Source organism: Calonectris borealis, chromosome 3 (genome assembly GCF_964195595.1).
Source record: "Calonectris borealis chromosome 3, bCalBor7.hap1.2, whole genome shotgun sequence".
Taxonomy (NCBI): Eukaryota; Metazoa; Chordata; class Aves; order Procellariiformes; family Procellariidae; genus Calonectris; species Calonectris borealis.
The window spans coordinates 37,517,990-37,538,663 of NC_134314.1; the positions used below are offsets into that span (position 1 = coordinate 37,517,990).

The window sequence follows — 20,674 nt, forward strand, 5'->3', positions numbered from 1 at the left end:
GAAGAAAAGCTACACAGAAGCCTTGAACATGCGTAAGTATATATTTATAACTTTCACTGCTAACAGATACTGCACCTACAAGTCAATTTGAGAGAAAATATTATTAACTCTACCATTGGCAGGGCATTTCAGTATCAGCTCAGTAAGAATGGCTTTGTAGACTCATGCTTTATGTAAACAGTTCTGTTTCTCAGAAATCTTAAGTGCTTCATTACTGATACATTACTAATCTCAGTGCATACTGGGGAACTGCATAGAATTTCATTATGTTCTACTCTCTATACCTGGATATTTCAGTTTGGGCAACCTCCAAAGTGGGGGAGTTTGGGGCTCGTGTGTGTGTGTGTTTTGAAAATCTAGCTTCTTCCCCAAAATATCAGTTAAGTTCCACTATTGCACCCACAATCACATTTCTACAGAGCTTTCCTTCAATGTGGCTCTCCCTTTAGATCCACTTGCAAATACTTACTTTTGAAACACACTTGCAGAACATCAGAACTTTTAAGCATTTAAACAGTATACATTCCTTTTCTTTAAAATACAAAGCTATGCTAGTTTCCCAGAAATTCATGTCTGGCGATCAGAAATAATTAAACTTGTTTTTAAAGTAATCAATTACACTCTCTGTTTTTCTGTCTTGTATTTTTCAGATGTAAGTATTCTTTCAAACAACAACAAAAAAGAAAATAAAGTCTTACCCTTGATCTTTTACTTGGTGTATAGGCCTTGGAATTGCTGAAAATAAGTCTCACATCTTTACATAACTCCATCGGTGACTCATAGTTGCCAGCTTCCAGTGTTTCTCTAACAGTAGCAAAATCCATAGGAGTGTCAATAATATCTCTATAATCCTGTTAAGAAATAGCACAGCAATGTATTACAGATTTTTTTTCCCCAAGTCTTAATGTATCATTTTCATTAGGATGCATTTGATAAACCTGTTTAAACCTGTTTAAACCAAATGTCCTCTTTAAATAGGTATGGAAGACTGCTAAAGACATTTTCCTCCTTTCTACTCATATGCAACGTAACTCCTCACAGACATACTTGACAGGAACAAAGTTAGAAGTTAACTGATACAAGATCTAATTCATTTTGTAAACAGATTTACTGAAATACAGAGCTCAAGATTTTGTGTCCTAAGGGTTATATTACTGACATACTGTCATGAAGATAACCATGATATGAAACTGTGACTGCAAGCTTTCTGGGTGGCTCAACAGCTCAAACTTGGTACTAAGCTTAATACTGTTTTTACATACTAGCTTTAAAATATGAAGTTTGAATACTTGAACCTGATCAGAGGCTTAGCACACCCCTGCTGAAACCTGAGCAGTTTCCCAAATGGAGACCTGACAATTTCGAAAAATACTATTAAAATAATGAAAACTCCACAGGCTTAAACAGGACCCTGTTCAAGCCAACGACAGAGCTTTTTTCCTATGCTATGGAAGAAACAGAGGAATACCCATACAAAAAGCTTAAATACCAAAATTAACCAAAAAGTTAACTTAATCCATCAGAGCAAATAGAACCTGTGTGAGTGCCTCTGAACATTAAACACGTTTGTGACACCAGGGGGCAGAGTGTTTCATGCCCAAGCCTAGTAAGGGGCTCTGTATCAGCTCATTTGAGGATCTCAAACACAAAGGGCTACTTGTAGTTGGCCACAGCATAAAGTTTAAGTTACTTCAAAAGTCACCTACTAGTGACTTGCAAAAGAGAAGCATTTCTCTTCTCTAATTGGGACGATTAATTTCCCTCAAGTTAATCACCTTAGAGTGATAGTTTTAAGAAAAACTTAAGATGCTAGACGGAAAGCATGCAAACCCTTTGCTTTGTTACTTAAAAGTAAAACTAGCCTAAAAGGCTAAAAGAGATCCAAGGCAACAAGAATTTTGTGATAAAATATTCTGTAGTTACAAATGGCTGCTCATGGCTATCTGAACTCCAGTGTAATCACCCAGGCAGAAAGCGAAATTTGGGAAAGTCATTGTTACTACAGTTAATGGTTCACTACAGTTCTTCAGTGGGTACTTTTTCTGCATCAGGCCCAGCTGACTGTGATATGAAAATTACTTTTAGCTTTTATACTTCTGAAATGAAAACAAAAAATGATCCATGACATTTGTCACATGCAACCACCAAACACATGCACCTTCATATATGACCATTTTTCACTCAGAAAAGGAAAGATGCATCTTAATTGCAAAAGCTGTAATTTACTTAACATAGGCATCCCTGAATATAAAACATTTTGCAACTGAAGTATTTGAGAGAGCAGAGAAGTACAATTTCTTTTGATATTAGTTTAAAAAGACAATAAACGTTATTATCAGGTGACAACCAAGCACTGAAAAAAATTCTGTCAAGAGAGCTGCCTGAAGTTTCAATTAAAAGAGTTGGAAAAACGGTCACAGCTGGAGAAAAAAATCACCACCTAACAACTGGATTATAACAAGCCTTCCTGCTCTAAAATACTCACTGGATATTCAAGAAGATCCACTGGTTGTCGAAACGGTTCAGAGTCTTCGCACTGAAAAATGAGATTCAGCAGCTCCTGGCATTGCTTCTTCCATGATTGAATGTCATATGACTGAGCTCTATTACGTAGCCGCCGCTTTGGCTGATGATCCTGAAATGACAATATTGTCTGGTATATATTAAATAAACTAGCTGTTTTTACAAAATCTAGTGGAAAAGGTACCCTGCAGGATATACATTCTAATTAATGAATTCATAACACGCAGCAGCACAGACAGAAATGCTTTTACATTGAACAGCTCAGTAGACCAACACATCACTTTAAGTTCAAGACTTTCCGAAAGCTGATATTACACGATAATAAAAACATTTTCAGTTTTACATTCCTTTGTTTACAAATGCATTTCGAATTATTTATAGCACTATAAATCATTTAAAAAAAAAAAAATTACCTTTCTTTTTCTAGTGGAAGTTCCTGGCACATTTGTATCTTTCTCTTCTTCCTTTGAGCAAGATAATGAGTCACATAAAAAGGTTAAAAAAATATAAGCACATATGAGTAGGTGAGTTCTTTTATACTTCACTTGTAATTTGAGTTTTTACAGTTCTATCCCTGTCCCTCTAGGAAGCATTTCATGTGACCATCAGTTTTGAGAACCTCTCAGAAGTCTAAGAAGCATCTAAATTCTCCAGTAAACTGCTAAAGCTCTCTCTGCACTAAAGGAGGAGAGGAGGCTGGATTTTTACCCAGTTTCCCAGCTGACAAAAAGAAACATTTAATTGACAGAAAAGTACACCCCACTCCCTTACAGCAACTGAAACCAGTACCTTCATGTCCAGTAGGACAGAGATAGTGATCCCATTTCTCCAGCCTAACAATGCCAACATCTAAGACATAACCACTTACCTCATCAGAGTCAGACAACACTTTCTTCTTCATTGCATTGTATAATGGAATTATGTCATAGCAAGTCTGGTCTCTGTGTAAAAAGAAATACACACTAACATTTATTTTCCATCTTCACCTATGGAATCAACTGTATGTTGCCTAGGATAAGGAAGCCATTCCCAAATAAAAGGATAAAGTGTTTAGTGCTATATGAATGCTAAGAGGACTGCAGTAATAAGAAAAGCTAAGCTTCTGCTCAAAAAGCTGTAAAATATCTGCAGTCTGTAAAATATAGACCACTTAACAGTGTCAATGTTTTAAAATTAAAAATTGTAATCCTTTACCATGAATTTATTAGCATTAGAAAAAAATCTAATACTGTAGCACATAAAGGGCTTTGGGGTCCATCTAGCTTTGTAAGAAACACTACAGTGGATTTAGCATACAAAAGTGCAATTTAATACATTAGCATCCACAATGTAAGACATTGGAAACGTAATGTTTATTTGTGTAAGGACTAACATTGTTATTGTAAAAACCTGCATAATTAAATCAGCAAAACAAACATCAATTTTCAATTCTTGTATAACATAGCAAACTCCTGCACAAAAGAAAGCCCAAAGGTGTTCTACTATGTAGCAGAAAAAAAGGAGTAAACACTCAGCAACTCTACGCTGGAATCGTAATCCCTTATACAGGCTGCTGCATTCATCACTAAAACAGTCGGAGGAAAAGGTGAAAGGGGAAAAAACCAACAAACCAAACAGAAATCAAACAACACCCCCTCCCCCAGCCATCCTCTGCTTTTTAAAAGACTTAGGTAACTTAGAGACTAAGCCTTAAGATTTTTAGAGGCATCTAGACGTTTCACTCTCGTAGAACCACGGGGTTTGCCTTCCATGGCCTAGGCCTTCTACCCTACAGTTAGAACCCTAAAAAAAAAAGTCTGGGCTTTATATGCATTGCTAGTTCACTTAAATGAGTTTATTAATAGACACAAGCTACAGGCCATTATTAAATAAGAATAGTGCAATACGTGTTGCACTAATTTAGGTAAGCCAATTAAAAACACACACTTTGAAAAACCTTGAGTTGCTTAATTAATCAGAAAAAACACATAGGACAAAGATGTTAAAGAACAAAATTAGTAATAGAGAAGCCCTTTAGATACATGTCTGTTCCTAAAGGTGTATTTCACTAAAACTTTTAACACCTCAAACAGTTAAGTATTTTTCACTCTCCAGTCAATATCAGAAATCATGGGCACTGAAGATATCAAAGAGTTATATATGGAGTTGAAGTCCTAGATTTCCAAATATATAATGCAATTCTCATGTTTTTAAGAACACACGAAATAAAAAAGAACAAGATTCAATTTAACACTGAGAAACTAAATCACTAAAAATGTCATTATTTTTGTTAAACTAATGAAGTATCTTGCTGTTTCTACAAGGTGGGAACAGCAGCATTCACTGTGTACAAGCAAATCAAGGCAGTGGACACACTCGGTAAGCTCTTCTTACAAACTTTAGGTCTGCAGATGTGTCAACCCACTGTGAGAAATCTGAAACATTTCTCACTGAGTTTTTCTATAGACAATAATAAAAAAGAACATCTGAAAGACAATTACTATTTCTGTTGATTACAAAGCCTCCAATTTTTATTTTGCATATCAAACACCATTTTCAATCACATTATAAACTGTAAAGACTTTAGAATTAAATGCCCACAATCATGTTAACATAGGCAATATTCAAACTCAAAATTAGAACTCCTAACTTACCTATAAATATATTTATCACTCCATGAAGATACTCAGACCCATTTTTATTATTTAGCAGAAAATCTCTTGAAATGAAATGCCATGCCAATCAATGTATTGTAAAACTTCATCTTGTTTTGCAAACTTACGTATTCTTTGTCAAGATAAGCTTTATTCTTTTCTGCCCCAACAGCAGACAACAGGCTTATTCAAGCTGCAGAACTATCTCACTTTAAAAAAGGCTAAATACCTTGGTAAGAGACAGGAATAACAACGGACCTACTAAGCAACTCACTTTATGAAGTGTAGCAGAAGATCTGTGACAAATTTGGCAGATTTGACAATAGGACTTCCGGGTTCGTTAAATGTGCGAGTATTATGTTCTATGTACCGGACTTCCCACATTAATGAAGAAAGACGCCTGTATATGGGGGGGGGGGGGGGCGGCGGGGGGAGCAGAGAAAGACAGACTTAATTTCTAGCAATGTATATGAAACAGGAGAAAAAGCCTTACATCCTTCTTCCAATGTATTATCCCATTCATTATTTTTTTACATTAATTCAGAAAACATGCATACTTCAATATGTTGCCCTATGTGACTAGCAGAAGGCAGCTTCCTCAGGCTTCTTGCTCTCGTGTTATGTCCTGCAGTAATTTATGCCAAAACCTTTAAGAATATACAGCTGATGCTCCTCGGGAAAACTCAGCTGTGATGCTTCAGCTTTTATTATTCTTTTATGATATACATAACCCACCCTATATCACCCTCTTAAGTCACAGCTGAGGATTAGCAAAACAGTAATAAAAAAAATTATTAAAATTATACATTTTTTCTGACAGATAAGACAACGATCAGAATTCCTCACATAGCTCTGATTTAATGACCTAACTATAGAATTGCCACATTATGAAAAATAACACACAAAAGCAAAACTAACTGAAAAAATTAAATCCAAATCTAAAAAAGATGAAAAAAAAAACCAAACCCCAAAAAACATACTATTTTAGATAAAAACTCTGACAGCATAGAAGTTACGAATATATACAATCTTCTATTTTCATACTAGCAAAACATGATGAAAAGAAATGCTGCACAAGTGTTTTGTAGAGTGAAGCAGGGGATCATTTAACATGTTTAGCGTAGCATAAACATTTAGATGCAATTTAATCATGTTTATGGGTGCAGCATTTAGTTCTATACAATGCCAGTAGTGACTAGGAAAGATCATATTTCTTCTGTTTTCTTTTGCATTTTTTAAAAACATACAGGCATTGCTAAGACTCATGATTCAGAAGAGAAAAAGTATGTTTTAAGGTAAGCCTCATGAAAAGCTACCAAAATCAAAAGTGATCTGAACAATCCCTCCTGCAGAAGATAAAGAAAAAAATTTCACGGGAAAGCACAACACAAGGTGGTTGCTCGTTACCTAACCAGACCTTGGCAATACTACAAACTAATAAAACCAGATTTACTGAAGAAGGTATGCTGATTACCAAAAATAACTGCTTACTCTTTTGACAAGAGAAACAAAATCCAGCAAAAAGTCCTCGCCACCTCTGACTGCAAAGTAGTACATTATAGAAGTGAAAGCTGTATTACCTTGTATCGCAAAATAAGCATGGAGCAATAAATGTGCATTATTGCGTTATAATGTATAAAAAAACAGGGTTTTTTTGAAAATGAAAAAGTGATTTTCATTTAGAATTCAATATTCAGTTAGTCCGCATAAAGTACTACAAATTAACTTTGAAACTTGGCCCAAAACAAAACACTGTCCATGTTTATTCAAAATAAGTATTAGAGGGACACTGATTTTCAAACCAGAAATATCCCAAGAACCAAAGGAAACAGAAGTAATTTAAAGGAGCATACTCCTACACAGATATTTACTGCAAAAAAATACAGCAATTGCAATCATTGTAAAAATGTCAGAACAGTGTCAAAAAGTTCAAACTTATTTTTGTTGCTGTCCAACAATTTAGGATTTCAAGGCCAATAATTTAAGAAGCTATCTTCTGTGTAGCTTCTTAAATGATAATGCAAGATTTGTTTTTTTTTTTTTTAAAGCGCATTATGACAAAAACACTTGACATATTTCTAAGGTTTCTCTTATTAAAAAATAGATTTTTTAAAAAAGTTATAAAGTGGAAACTTAATCCTTTTGACTAGAAGCCATTTTACTGACCTAGTCTTTGAGTCCTGCAATTTGAATCTCACATGGAACAAGTCATTTGCATAAGCAGGAATCTGAATGCCATGTAATTCTAAAATATATTTTGGAGAAGAGATGCTCGATCCTTTTTAAAGTTTTATAAAATGGAAACCTAGATCAAGGATAGAAGATGGGAGAAACAGAAAGTGCACACCTGTACCCATCTCCTAGTTGGGTATTACAAAACAAAGAGCTACCAAAAATATGATTGGCAGTATTTCACAGCAGGAACTGAGACTTGGATCTAACCTGTAAAACCTGCTTTCCAGTCTTTGTTTAATGGTACTGAGGTCTGTGGGATATGCCACAACAGTGCAATACATTGGGTAAGCTTGAAGATCCACAGGTGCCACAAATGCAGAAGCAATATCTAGGGGGGTGGGAGAAAAAACAACAACAAAGTTATACAAAGCTATATACCACAAAAGTCCCTTAGCAGTTTCAAGATTCACCCCCCGCAACATATGCCATTTCTTCATGTTTGAAAAGCATAGCACTTTCCCAAAAATAACAGTAACTACTCTAGATATTCTGAACAATTTGTGATATTCTACATATAAAAGTGCTTGCTGAGGTGTATGCTCTAAGTACAATCACTGCAGTGACTACCCATTCTGTTATGCATGAAGCACCACACTCCTCAGAGACACGGCAAGCGCACGCAAAATATACACAGTTGAAAAGTAGATTTAAAGGTATAAATTATACATATATGAAGACATGCAACTCAGTATTGTTATTTACAACGCAGGCTCATTTCATTTCCTTTTTTATTGCCACTCTCTCATCTTCAAACAAAGCAATGCGTTAAATTCTTACCATAAAAGTTACAGTGCTATTTCAATCTCATTAAGATATGGGGAAAATCCACACTCAAAATAAAATAGAAACACAATCTCCTGTCCCTACCTAACAGCAGAGAAGCCTTCTAAAACCAATCCACCATAATGCTAGAAGACTGCTGAGCAATTTAGGTCTGCGCACCTACACAAACTTGGTTTTTCCCTCCTGTGCTTAGAAGCATCGTGAGTGCTTAGACACATCATTTGAACATTTTATACCTCAAGGGAAAATACCGTAACACAAAAATATAAAAAAACCTTTAAAGTCTCTCTCGAAAGTCTTTAAAAACAGAAAATATGTTGTTCCTAAACAGACTGCTCTTCTTCTAAAAGCTGTTTACTTACTCTTATGAATGTTCTAGCAACTGCTACTTTGTACCGATACGTACCACATATGCTATAGCTAAACCCCAAACTAAGCAGTATGCCACACAACGTAATGCAAAATGTAAAACCATTACTCTTAGACGACACAGTGGAAACAACTAAAATTTCATTTCCTCACAAGTTTTTTTAATGTAATTCTGATTACTACACTGTATGGATATTTCCTTTCTTTTCTGCAAAGGGAAGCTTCTTACTCAGTATGTCACCAAAGAAGCCATAATGTGAGACATTTAGGTATTAGAAGTATTTCGAGAGTTAAGAGTTTTCTGGCTTTTTTGAAACGTATGTGTCTCACCTTGCTTCAAGTATTTCAAAAATCAGTTAAAAAAAAATTATCTGTGACAACTTATGTATTTAGTTTATGACCATTGTTACCCCAAAACCTAAGACTGCTGACTTAACACAGTTTGCTCATCACAAAACATACAAAAGACATGATTCAGTTTGTATTTCACTGATGGATCTTCCATCTCAGACACCCATCTTTGATCACGTAAATGTTGCAGTGATGCGTTAAAAATTTTAACGATGACCTTTTCAGAAGCTGCCTGTAAATTGCTCTACAACCAAATAGCAAGCGGCTTTTCATAAATTAATCAATTACTTTTTCCTCAACATTTTGCACAACTAAGGCAATGTGGGGAAGAAAACAGGAATTAGAAAAGGCTAATATAGGGGAAATCTACAAATAGGTATCCATTCTCTAAGTGAGTATATAAGGTTTTTTTTTTCCCCTATCTGCCTGTAATAGAGTTAATATTCTGTTCATCATGAAGTTTGCAATTTTAACCCCAACAAGAGATTCTGGTAGCTAAAGTAAAAAATCAAGTACTTGTTTTTATCATGTAAAGTCCAAATCCCTAGCATATGTCAAATTATCTACCAAAAAGCAATAGTTACCTTTGAAAACAGGAGAAAATTTGGGTTTTATATGTACTCACTAGAAGAAAAATTTAAAAATGTGCAATGAGAAAGTTTTCTTCCAGTTAATCAAGAGGTAAAAGGTGTATTTTATCACATTCATTTTGGTAATTTCAGAATTACACATAAGCATAGTCTGAAAAATACAACACAAAAATGTTTCCCATATTATTCAGGCTTTACCTAGAGTCATGAGTTGGTTTATTCCTGCAATAATTCTGTCGCACTCCTCATCTCGGGTCCTGGAACCCCACTCTCCATCCAAAGGTTTGTAGAGCAGTGTTCTACGTTCATCATCTGTTAGAGGAACACTAGTTCCCAGTTCTTCTGGAAATACAGCTAGAATGTAACATGAAAACTAAATAAAACATAAATCTTTGTATCTTGTGTAATACATATACCTGTAATTCAAAGATATATAACATCTTTTTACTAACCAAAACAAATGCATAGTTCTTGATTTGCTCAAAGACATTTTGGATACATCCAGTATCCTTGCTGTATATTGTTGTATGTTAAATTTAAATCCTTACAATGCAGTTTGGTGTACAAGTCCTCCATGAAACAAGATTTATCCTCTTCCAAATAGCTAATTGTAGAATTTATTTTAGAACCAACTAAGACACTCACTTATCACGGTTGAAGTTTGGTTTTGGTTTTTTTGTTTTGTTTGGGTTTTGTTTTTGGTTTTGGTTTTTTTACACCCAAAATTCTTGGTAATAAATTATTTTGCTAATGAATGGTCGATGATTTTCAGATGGAGTTTAAGATAATGACTTTGATGTTGACACTAAAACATGCTCCAGGTAGTGGTTCCACCTTGTCAGAGTTTTGTGAGGTCAAATGCTAAAACCAGAGCTCCTGAGCAAGCAAATTAAAAGTGCCATCACCCTAGCATTCTTGAGGACCTACCAATTTTGACAATTCATAATGTAACAGCAGATTTTCAGAGTATGATGCAAAGTGCTCCTCTTGAACAATTTTTTTTTTTAAAGCAAGGTGAAGCAAAAGTCAGTATTTGTGGATACAGCAAAAAAATCAGGTTCAGGTTTGGTTATCTGCCTATTTTAATTAATTATTTTAGTCATGTTACCACTCTAACTTCTGTTACCTATGATAAAAAAGTACCCATTAAAAAAAAATGGTTGAACTGAAATGAAAAAGAATTAAGAACTTAAAAGAATTAAGAATTACTGTTATAAGTTACTTATATGGTTACTTATGAGTGACAATATTATCAAACGTTTCCTAGAAAACAGAAGGAAAAAATGCTGATTCCACTTCATTTTTTAACCAGACTTCTATGAAATCTTCAAAAAAAACTACTAGAAGAAATACTACATTCTTGTCTGTGAACAGTGCCTATGCTATGCTGTCCACTCTGCAGCATGTCTATCTGCCACCTGTGCTGGGCCACACAGGGAGCAAATCCTACTATTATCAAACTATCTCACAGGCACATGTTGCGTCTTCAACGCACTGAACATCTGCAGGCATGCTGACAGGTCTCAGAGCAGCCAGTTTCCTCAAAGCTGACATAGGGCACAGGTTTACCTTCAATCCTGCCTAACTGTACAAAAAGTTAACTTTAACTGTACATCATCTGTTACAAGTTTTCGTAACATTTCTATTTCCAACATAGACACTTAGTCTAAGTATGGTTGTATGTTTTTTCGCAGTTCATTTATCTTGATCTGCTTTTAGTTTAATAATTGATTTAAGGATGTTCTTCAAATGCAACTGGTTTGTGGGCCTTCCCCCACTCCCCAAGAGAAACAGGATTATTTAGGTAAAATGGTACAACATTTTTTTTCTTCTTTAGATACATTCTTAAAGCAAATTATATTATTAATGTACCATACCATTACTTGGTATCAGCTCCATGTCCCAAGGGCTCATCTTCTCAGTATCACCATTGTCCCAGCTTAAAAATAACCACATTTAAATTATCTACTAATATTGCTTCAAAGATGTAATTATTTAATGTTTGTAACGTGACTTATTTATATACCACAGAGTATTATAATAAATTGGTATAGTGAGATGCAGGACTGAATTTAATGAAAGCAAGTTGCTCAGTCAGTACTTCAAATGAAATAACTAATTAAAATAAAAGCTTGAAGATAAATTTGCTAACCAGACATTGTAGCACTGAAATAAGCTATCAGGATAATCAGGCTGAAGAGGTTCCTGGCTTTCAATTGTTCCAAACCACCAAGCATCATCTATCACTGACCTGAAACGATCACCTAGGTAAGAACACAAAATAATTTCATCAATACAAGGCACCTTACTCCTCCCAAGAAAAGCAGTTTTTAGATACCTTTGGCTTGATCTTGAATACGGAAATCCTTTTGGACACTTGTAGCATCAACAGGCAAACATGAGTCATACTCAGTTTTTAAAAAAACATTATTAAATTCTTTCTGAAGGCTGCTTTTAAACCAAAATGAAAGTTAATATGGCATTAAAAAAGCAATTAATGATTCACAAATCTATCTACATACTCTTTATATATTAATTTATTTCTTAATTTCATATAAAAGGTAAGAGATTTCAATGCTGTAACTTTAAGACTCAAATCTACTTGCATTAAACACTACATGCTATCTGAGCACTATGACACTTTTGTACGGGGAATATTTTACATGCTGCTGAGCTCCCCCTCCTTAGTTTCTGAAGTACTTTTTCAGCTACCTAAATGCAACTCAGAGGTTCATTCCCTTTACTATGCAGGCAATCTGGCTGACAAAAGAATAAAACTTATTAAAGCCTCTTCAAAAGGTTAGCAAAGTAAATTACTGTGACTTGAAATGGTTTCACTACTGCAAAGCATTCGCCTAGCTGAGAAAAAAGGTCAGAAGTGTTATTAAAAAAAGTTACACGTGAGAATACTTGTATTACATGCCATCACAAAGGCTATCATTTTCTATAACACATGCCACAGAATTTAGAAACAATTTTTAGTGAAGTATTCAGTTCGCTCAATACAAATGTAATTAAAGTCTGAGATTCCAAGAACTGCACATTTTTGTTTTCATGGGATTTGAATATACACACACTTTCTCAACTGCTGCAATGTTTGTTCTATTTCAATACATCCACACTCTGCCCAAATGCTTGCTGCAGTTGTCTGAATTAATAGGAAGTAAATATATTCTCAAAAATGTTCCGCTTTCTTTACTGCATTTTTTTTTTAAATTTAATGGATTGCAAGTAATTCTAGGACAATTACGAAGCTTCCATTAATAGCACTAATTGTGCTGAATGTAATGGAACCAAGCATACCAGAAATATCTGAAATGCAAGATCAAAAATGTAAATAAGGCCTGACACTTTATTTTAAAGGAATAAATTATTCTGAAGAGCTCTTGTACAGTCTCCCAATATGGCATTCCCTAATGATCACTTTTACAAAGAAAAGTGTGTAGGTACAACTGTGCGTGCCTTCATGGGGCTGAACATGAAGCAGATCAAAACCACTTAAAGAAGTGTATACTGACAGCTGCTTCCAATTTTTCAAGAGCCATAGCATTCCTATGGACAGAATGCTAAAGGAGGAAACAACGTGACTGAAAAAGCCCACAGAACTATCTCTTGAATCACTGTTTTTCCAATGTCCTCTGTGTTACCTCATCTATGCGGACAGCAGACCAAAAATTCTTATTAGAAGAAGTACTTAGCATAATTTTCCAGAATTGTGTATCACCAGGTAATGTTAGCTTGATGAAAATACAAAATGTATGTTGAACTTAAAGTGGCTGCTATGTAAGAGATAGGTATGCACACCTGTCTAAGACATACAGCTAAAGCTGCAGGAATCCTACTGGAATAGCTTTTAGGCCAAGTATTAATCTTGTAGTTAAACTATAATAAGACATGGATATGCAATAAATAGAATCTAAGTAGAAATAAGAACCTGTCACTTCTCAAACTTTGTAAGTTTGTTCTTTCTGAAAGGATTCATACATTAATATACAGTTAATATTAAAAAATATAAGTATCATAGATAAACAAATATTCTTCCCTAAAACAAACAAAACCCAAACAACAACAAAAACACATCACAAAAAAACCCACAAAAAACCTCACCAAAACACCAAGGATTGTTATTGCTTAAAAGATCAATGTTTTAATGACTTAAAGTGGAGTCAGAAAATTTAATATCCAGTGATTCTCGAAATAGTAACTATAAAAATATTGATTTGTAGGCTAAGTCCCAGAAATCATAGAGGAATAAGAAAAGATAGTAACAGTAGTTCCTGAGAAGACAAACCAGCAACTACATGACATGAAAAAAATATCAGTTTGTTGATGAAGAGCTATGGTGAAAGTTCAGAAGACCTGAGCATGTCAGATAAATCTTGGGGATTTCAGATTCATGTGGTTAAATACTCAGGAACAGTTTCGTGCACAGTTCTAAGGCTTTTCTCCTTATTCTGGTAGAAAGCATGAATTACCCTCAAGGAACGTTTTTATATTGCGTTCCATACTGCAACAGAACAGTGCACAACTGGTTCCAAGTACATAAGCATACACTAGTGCATATCCAAAGTGTCAATGTAGAGAGCAGGGTAGCACTCTGGAAGGCTCCTGAAAGAGCTGTAACAGTTTTAACAGCAGTGTCTTTGCTATCTCTGCTTTAGCATACGATCTTGAAGGAGACTATTTTACCATTATTTTTACCACCCGAAAGAGGAACTGAGGGATGATCTCTAACACACGTTGGTCAGAGCTACAAGCTGGTATTAGACACCACTGGCCTGAAACTCACATTATTTACGCTGAAGGCTTGATAAAAGGTTCTAGCACTTTCAGTACTTTTTGTGTCGCTCCGATTCTGCAAGTTTCTAGAAATACAGCTGCCAGCCCAGGAAGGAGATGCTACCTGTGCTTATAGTCTTAACAGCAGCAAGGGTAACATTTCAAAGTCCCTCCTCTACTTCTGGATTTCTATCACGATGGCTGACAGAAGACTTCTGGCTAGGATTTCACATACAAGCTATGGCAGTCATTCTTCTACTGCTGCCATGATCTTGTGGGAAAACATTTTGTCACAATGCAGCTTTCTCTCCCCCTAGTTAAATTTCATTGTTGAAAGGTGACCTTTGTTATCATATGGGAAAGATGACTAGGAAAGAGATGTGACCGGAGGACATGCCTGTCATGGACATTGTCCAGTATCCAACACTTCAAAATAACTAAGCACAGGCAAAGTAAAACAAATCAAAAACATCCCTACATCACATGACAGTGAATTATAATTATATACGCTTCAAAGAAGCTAAACCATACGGGATTTAGAACAGAATTCAAACAAGTAAAAAGAGATGGGAAGGGCATTCTCTTTGTACAATCTAGAGATCATAAATTTCAAATTTCCAGCAGAAATTCCAGACATTGAAGAAAAAAAAAAATAATTCTAGTAGCAATGCAGTTGGAAGAGGGCCTTCAATCACAAAAAACAAGAGAGACAAGCAATATATAGGCTACCATATAGTTATCAGTTACCAATAAGCACCGTATTTCTAAAAAGTGTTCTTAATTCCTCTCTGCAAAGGCAAAACTGAGATTTTCTTTGCACTTTCTTTTACAGATCACCTTCAGTATTTTGGTTGCTTGCTTTAGCTTCAGTCAAGGAGAAAGTAGGACTTCACATCCAAATATGGACAGAGCTTATTCTCCGATTTCAGCACAGTATTAGGATTTATTTACTGTAACCTACTTTTTAATAAGTCATCATGAAAACAGGTGGACACTTAGAAAAAAAAAACAATCAAAAAAACACACTAAAAAACTCCCCCCACAACTCACCTATATTCCATCGCCTATGTTTTGCATCATCAAACTGCTGCCTCAAAACTAGGAAATCTATGACATCTGGCATATCATGGTACCTAATTGCAACAGAACACACAACTATTAAGCAATAAAACAGCAAAAGCACAAAGTAAAGCACTTACATAAAAATTTAACACTTTGAATTCAACACTTCAAAAGCAAAAGCTCAAGTCACGACATGGTATCTCTTAACTTTCACAGACCTCTCCCCCCTGCAAGAAAGCCCCCAATTTGAATATAATATTGCTTTCCTTACTTCATGGTGAATGATCCTCCAGTTAGTTTACCCGTATCAGGGTCAAGAAAAGCTAGTTTAAGACAGCAGAGAGTAGGCAATCCCACTTCATACTTAATCCCAACTATTTTCATCAGCTCTTGCTCCTGGAATAAACAAAATGTTATGTACCACCACTGAAGTTAAGATGACTGTACCAACTTTCTGAAACATGAAAATAGGGGTATACTGAAAGGACCAGATTTCTGCCAGAAGATGTCAAAATCAAGTATCTGAAATTTAGTCTTTCAAAACAAGCTATTATTTCACAATGTAACTTGTTTGAGAAATATTTTGCTATGAAGTGTAACCACCTCATCTGCTCAAGCAGATGCAAAAAGAAGTAGTTTAATGTCTGATTTCATTTGACTATTTATTAAGTTAACTTCTTCCCCTTATCTTAAAATATTAAGAGTACAACATTGGAAACATCTGTATCAAGAATCTTCTTTCAGTTAGTTTCCAAATTTTTTAAAATATTAAGATACCAAGCAAAAATGAAAAAGAAGTCATACCCGTAATTCCATTTTATGCCATGGTTGTTTTTTGGGATTAATACTATAGATTTTGTTCTTCTTAGCCATTACAACGTATGCTTCATGACCTTGTCGGAAATAGTAGACCTAAAAGTAAAATGTGACAGTTATCCAACAAAGTCTTGGAGGGGGTGAAATGCTAGCATACTGCTGCCATACAATGCATGTACTTTCTATTCTATCATCAACTTTTTTTCTCTCTATTTTCCTGCAAAAGTCACAGGTTCTCAAAAAATTAAGTGGTGGACAATTAAAGCAGGTATCATATAAACGTTTACAGAAAAAGTAGGAAAGATTTAAAATTATTTTTGCTCACATTTTCCCTGTGAACAAAATATCCTAAATTACACGTGTGAGACCAAAATGAAATCAATAACAAAAACATCTATTTATCATTGCACTGTAGAACAACTCAATGACAGTACTACGAATTCCACTAATCCACCTGGTTATTCATCACTGTAGGACAGCCCTAAGATAACAATCAAGTATCACTAAATTCACTACCTGGCTAATCATATCTTTTTTGAACAAGAAATACATTCTAGAAGGAAAATTCAGCTCTTCGTTATTGTTCTGGTAAGATTTTGGTGTTTGCTTCCCTATCACCAAACAAACAGCCTAACAAAGATATAAACAAACTAAAAATAGACATTTCAAGTGCCTATTAAAAGTTTTCAAATCCTTCCACTATAAATTGCCATGGTTCAGACACCCAGTGTATATTAGTTTTACTTTGATCCTGTTGTATATGATACCATGTGGATGAATGTTTTTGTTATAAACCATCACTGTAATGAAGTAGTAAGCTGAAAACCTTAAACATATATTCAAGGAATGTATGTGAAATGCAAAATAGAGGTTTCTCAAACTAATTAGAACAAAGATCTGATAAACAGCTGTATTCTAGGTATGATGCATTCCAAATAAAAAAAAAAATCTACTAAAAGTGCCCCAAGCCATAAACATGGGATTCTATCAAGTAGGATGACAGAACAATAGCTTAAATGTAAAGGCCTAACACAAGAAAAAAAGCAGAGTGAAAGTAAGTTTTAAAATACATTTATACAAATAAACACACTAATATTTGTATTTCCACATGCTTTCCAAAACTGTTATATCATAAAACGTTATAAACAAGCGTCTGCCAAGTTTCTACATTAACAGTTACTGAACTTTCTTAATGTCACATGGCAAATTTTTTTTCTTAAATGGAGAAGGGTTCTTCAGCTTCACTCCACACCACAATTTTTTTAAACTCTTGTTTTTCAGAGGATTCGACATGCACAATATCATTGTAGGGAAAAAATGCACAGTAGTTACAGAAGGCATGAAAGCCGTGAGAAGCTCCTATGCACTGTCAGAATCTAACTGGCAGGAAAAGGAACAGAGGCTACTGAGAGATCTAAAATAATGCCAATTTAAATTACACTTTCAAGTTTGTGACAATTGTTTCCCGTACCTTCCAGTGAAATCAACTTAGTGGCACAGGCTACGAACAATTCCTCCTACACTTACTGCTTCTGCTAAACCTCTACATAAATTCTGTTTACAGAAGTGAAACATTTTTATTTTGTAAATGGCTCTAAGTATTGCATCTTCTGTCAGAAGAACAAATTAGATATCTGTGGAAAAAAGAATTTGTGCCTTTTCCAGGAAATTGTATTTTTAATCTTGATAAATTCCTGCTTCTGCATGTTTGCTGTAGTATCCAGACACAAGCATTCTTTATTGTGTTAACGGCACAATACTACAAAGAATAGGCATTGTATTTCCATAATCAGACAGGGAAATTGCAGTCCCATCTCTCTGGTGTGTTTCCACTGTTCCTCAAGACACACGACAAAGGTCTGTAAATGGCAGTATTCGGCGAAAAGAGATGGTACGTGCTATTCTTATGCACCGAATATAACTAAATATAGCACAACTGTTTTTTCTTACTTGTTTGTACAGCTGTAAGAGAATGAATTTGAAGTATCTCTCTTCCCAAATCTTATAAAACATACCAACTGTCCACCAAAATGTTTGAAGGCCACACGAGACCTCTTCTCATCATATTTCTCTAATTAAACCGATCTTTTATTTCTGTGGGTCTCAAAGTAACTTTCTAGATGAACAGCTAACTGCTTTTCACATCTTAAGCAAATCTGGGGAGGGCAAGTATCAGAGATGGAATTTTAGACAGAGCAGCTTGATTACAAAAGTACTCTCTATCGGTGCAACTACTCCTACTTTCTAGGCACAGGACAGGAAATTTCCTGTTCACCAATATAAAGCATTTTTCAGCAAAAGAATGCAGCCTACTTAGATATTCCTAGTACACACTGCACAAGCTATTCAGCAGGTGCCAAACCAAACACACCAGTTTATCTTAATAAACCAATACGATGTTGAAGTCTCCTGGGTAATATGGTGCAGATAAATCCTTGGCTGCTTCACTGTATCCAGATGGTATCAGGCACCAAATATATTTATTTGGATTTGATCTTTTGAACGGCACAGTCTCCAAAACATGCTTGCTGGAGGGTATAAATACGTAAGCATTTTCTCCAGTTGTAACTCTCAACTTGAAGTGCTCCTTCCCTCACTCACTAGCAATGCCGATGTAATTTTTGCATAGCTGAGCTGTGAACTGTATCAGTGAAGTGATCCAGTAAAAACAAAACTGCTTGCACATACAACCTCTGCTCCTGATTCAGTTTCTAAGATGGTACCTACAAACAAACAGCTCTAGCTCAAGACCAAAGTTAATCAACTTTGCCACCGTGTCAAGTATTTCTCCAACTGAATTCTGACCGTGTGAGCTATATAAGAACTCTGTTTAGTACCTCAGAAACACGCCGCTCCCTGAAGAGCCAACAGACTACACATTACAGCATAAGCCAGCTATTTCCTCTTATTTTAACCTGAGGGGATTTTAGGAAACATGCACAGGATCTGGTTTACAAGACTGCCTTCTATCTGATACTACTTCATGCAATTCACTGTAATGTTCACATGCTATATATTTCAAAGTAGAAAATTGGTGGGTGTCCTTTTGCCACTGTATTTTGAGACATCTGGGCCATGTTTACAAAGTGTTTACAGTACAGTTCGTATAAAATACACATATACGAAACTTCTCTTGTGGTTTTCTGTTGTAGGAGACCAGCAGAAGTTTTCTGATATCAGAAACACAAGTGAAAAGGACAATATCAGAGATTTCCTTCAGAATAAATGAGTTTAAAAAAGAAATAACACAAGAAAACCACCCTCCCCCCAAAGGTTTAATTCCTGGTTTCGATATCAAGTCCCGAAGTTTTCCAAACAACTTAAATTCATATTTTATTTCTCTTCAGCATACAAGATGCTCTACAACTAAGGACTCGTTTCACTAGATAAAGCATCTCACACAGCTTGTATATACGTGTCATATAACACACTGAACATAGTACAAGAATGAATGTTACTGCAACAGCATGGAATAAAAAAAAGTCAAAGCAACACTGTGCAGAGTATTTTTTAAGTATGGGAAAGACTAAAGGAAACAAAAGCAAATTTTAACCAGATCAAAGAATGTTTTGAAGAAAATCCAAAATATTGTGATAATAAATGGTATTAAATCTCTGGAAAAAATGCACAGATGAAAATAATAAAGGCAAAAACAAGTTGAAAGAAGCAAGAACACAGAGGGAAAAACTGCAATACCTCATCCCCCATCTGTGGCACAAATGGGCACCGACGAGGAACAGTGTCTGTAATCCATGCTGAAGGCAGCCATTCTTCCAGTGTCAAGCCATTTTCTGCCAGAACTCCTACAGCCAGCCTCTGAAGAAAATGCACGCAGAAGATTAATATGCATAAACTAACATTTGGGGAAGCCTTGTATTTTGGGAAGTGTTTTATTAAAATCAATTGTCATTTCTTAAGTATATTTAATGTGAAAAGGAAATTATTGCCAGTGTGAAGATAAATCTTACTTAACTGCTTATAGTAACACCAAGACCAAAACCATTAATAATCTGAAAAACTAAGTGGGTTTTTTTAGGGTTTTTTTTTTTAGTTTGTTCGTTTGGTGGGGTATGGGGGGTGTGCATGTGTGTCTTCTAACAAAGACTGAATTTATTAACACTCCAGCAACTATGTCTCATGCCCAAAAAGATAAAACTGAAATATGCCATTCTCTAACCAAATTCACACAGTTGCCTTGGTCCGTAAGACACTACAACTATACCGCTGCCTCCAATTAAGGAACCCTGCAAAATGAGGAGGAAGAGATTAACGAACATACACAGAGGTAAAGCATGTGGAAATGACTGGGTACCCAATTGGGTACCCGATTGGGTACATCCATGTTACCTACTGGCATGTTTACTATAACGTGCTGTGGAACTGCGTTTTCAGATTGTATGTCCGCATCATGTATTTGTAAGTAACAAAGCTCACTGCAGTTGCTGGTCCTAGGTGCATATTGCATGTCTATACCTAATAGGCCAGATAAAGCAAGTTTTTGTACAACCATCCAAGCAAGGTTGCTTTGAAATT

At 35.3% G+C, this 20,674-nt stretch overlaps 1 protein-coding gene across 9 annotated transcripts in view; it reads right to left on the minus strand.

Moving 5' to 3' along the window:
* The window catches only part of PHIP (PHIP subunit of CUL4-Ring ligase complex), a 120,332-nt gene that overhangs the window by 11,037 nt on the left and 88,621 nt on the right, over window positions 1–20,674 (minus strand). For 4 of the 9 annotated variants that reach the window (XM_075145351.1, XM_075145350.1, XM_075145357.1 and 1 more), the window contains 13 exons: window positions 19,838–19,957; window positions 16,130–16,237; window positions 15,597–15,721; window positions 15,314–15,396; window positions 11,637–11,748; window positions 11,362–11,423; window positions 9,683–9,838; window positions 7,599–7,719; window positions 5,431–5,556; window positions 3,392–3,464; window positions 2,937–2,987; window positions 2,486–2,635; window positions 699–851 (listed from right to left, as the gene is read on the minus strand). In XM_075145351.1, the coding sequence (XP_075001452.1) occupies window positions 699–851; window positions 2,486–2,635; window positions 2,937–2,987; window positions 3,392–3,464; window positions 5,431–5,556; window positions 7,599–7,719; window positions 9,683–9,838; window positions 11,362–11,423; window positions 11,637–11,748; window positions 15,314–15,396; window positions 15,597–15,721; window positions 16,130–16,237; window positions 19,838–19,957 (1,440 nt within the window). The remainder of the gene's footprint in view (window positions 1–698; window positions 852–2,485; window positions 2,636–2,936; window positions 2,988–3,391; window positions 3,465–5,430; window positions 5,557–7,598; window positions 7,720–9,682; window positions 9,839–11,361; window positions 11,424–11,636; window positions 11,749–15,313; window positions 15,397–15,596; window positions 15,722–16,129; window positions 16,238–19,837; window positions 19,958–20,674) is intronic. The other 5 variants (XM_075145353.1, XM_075145352.1, XM_075145355.1 and 2 more) reach the window with 4 other exon arrangements.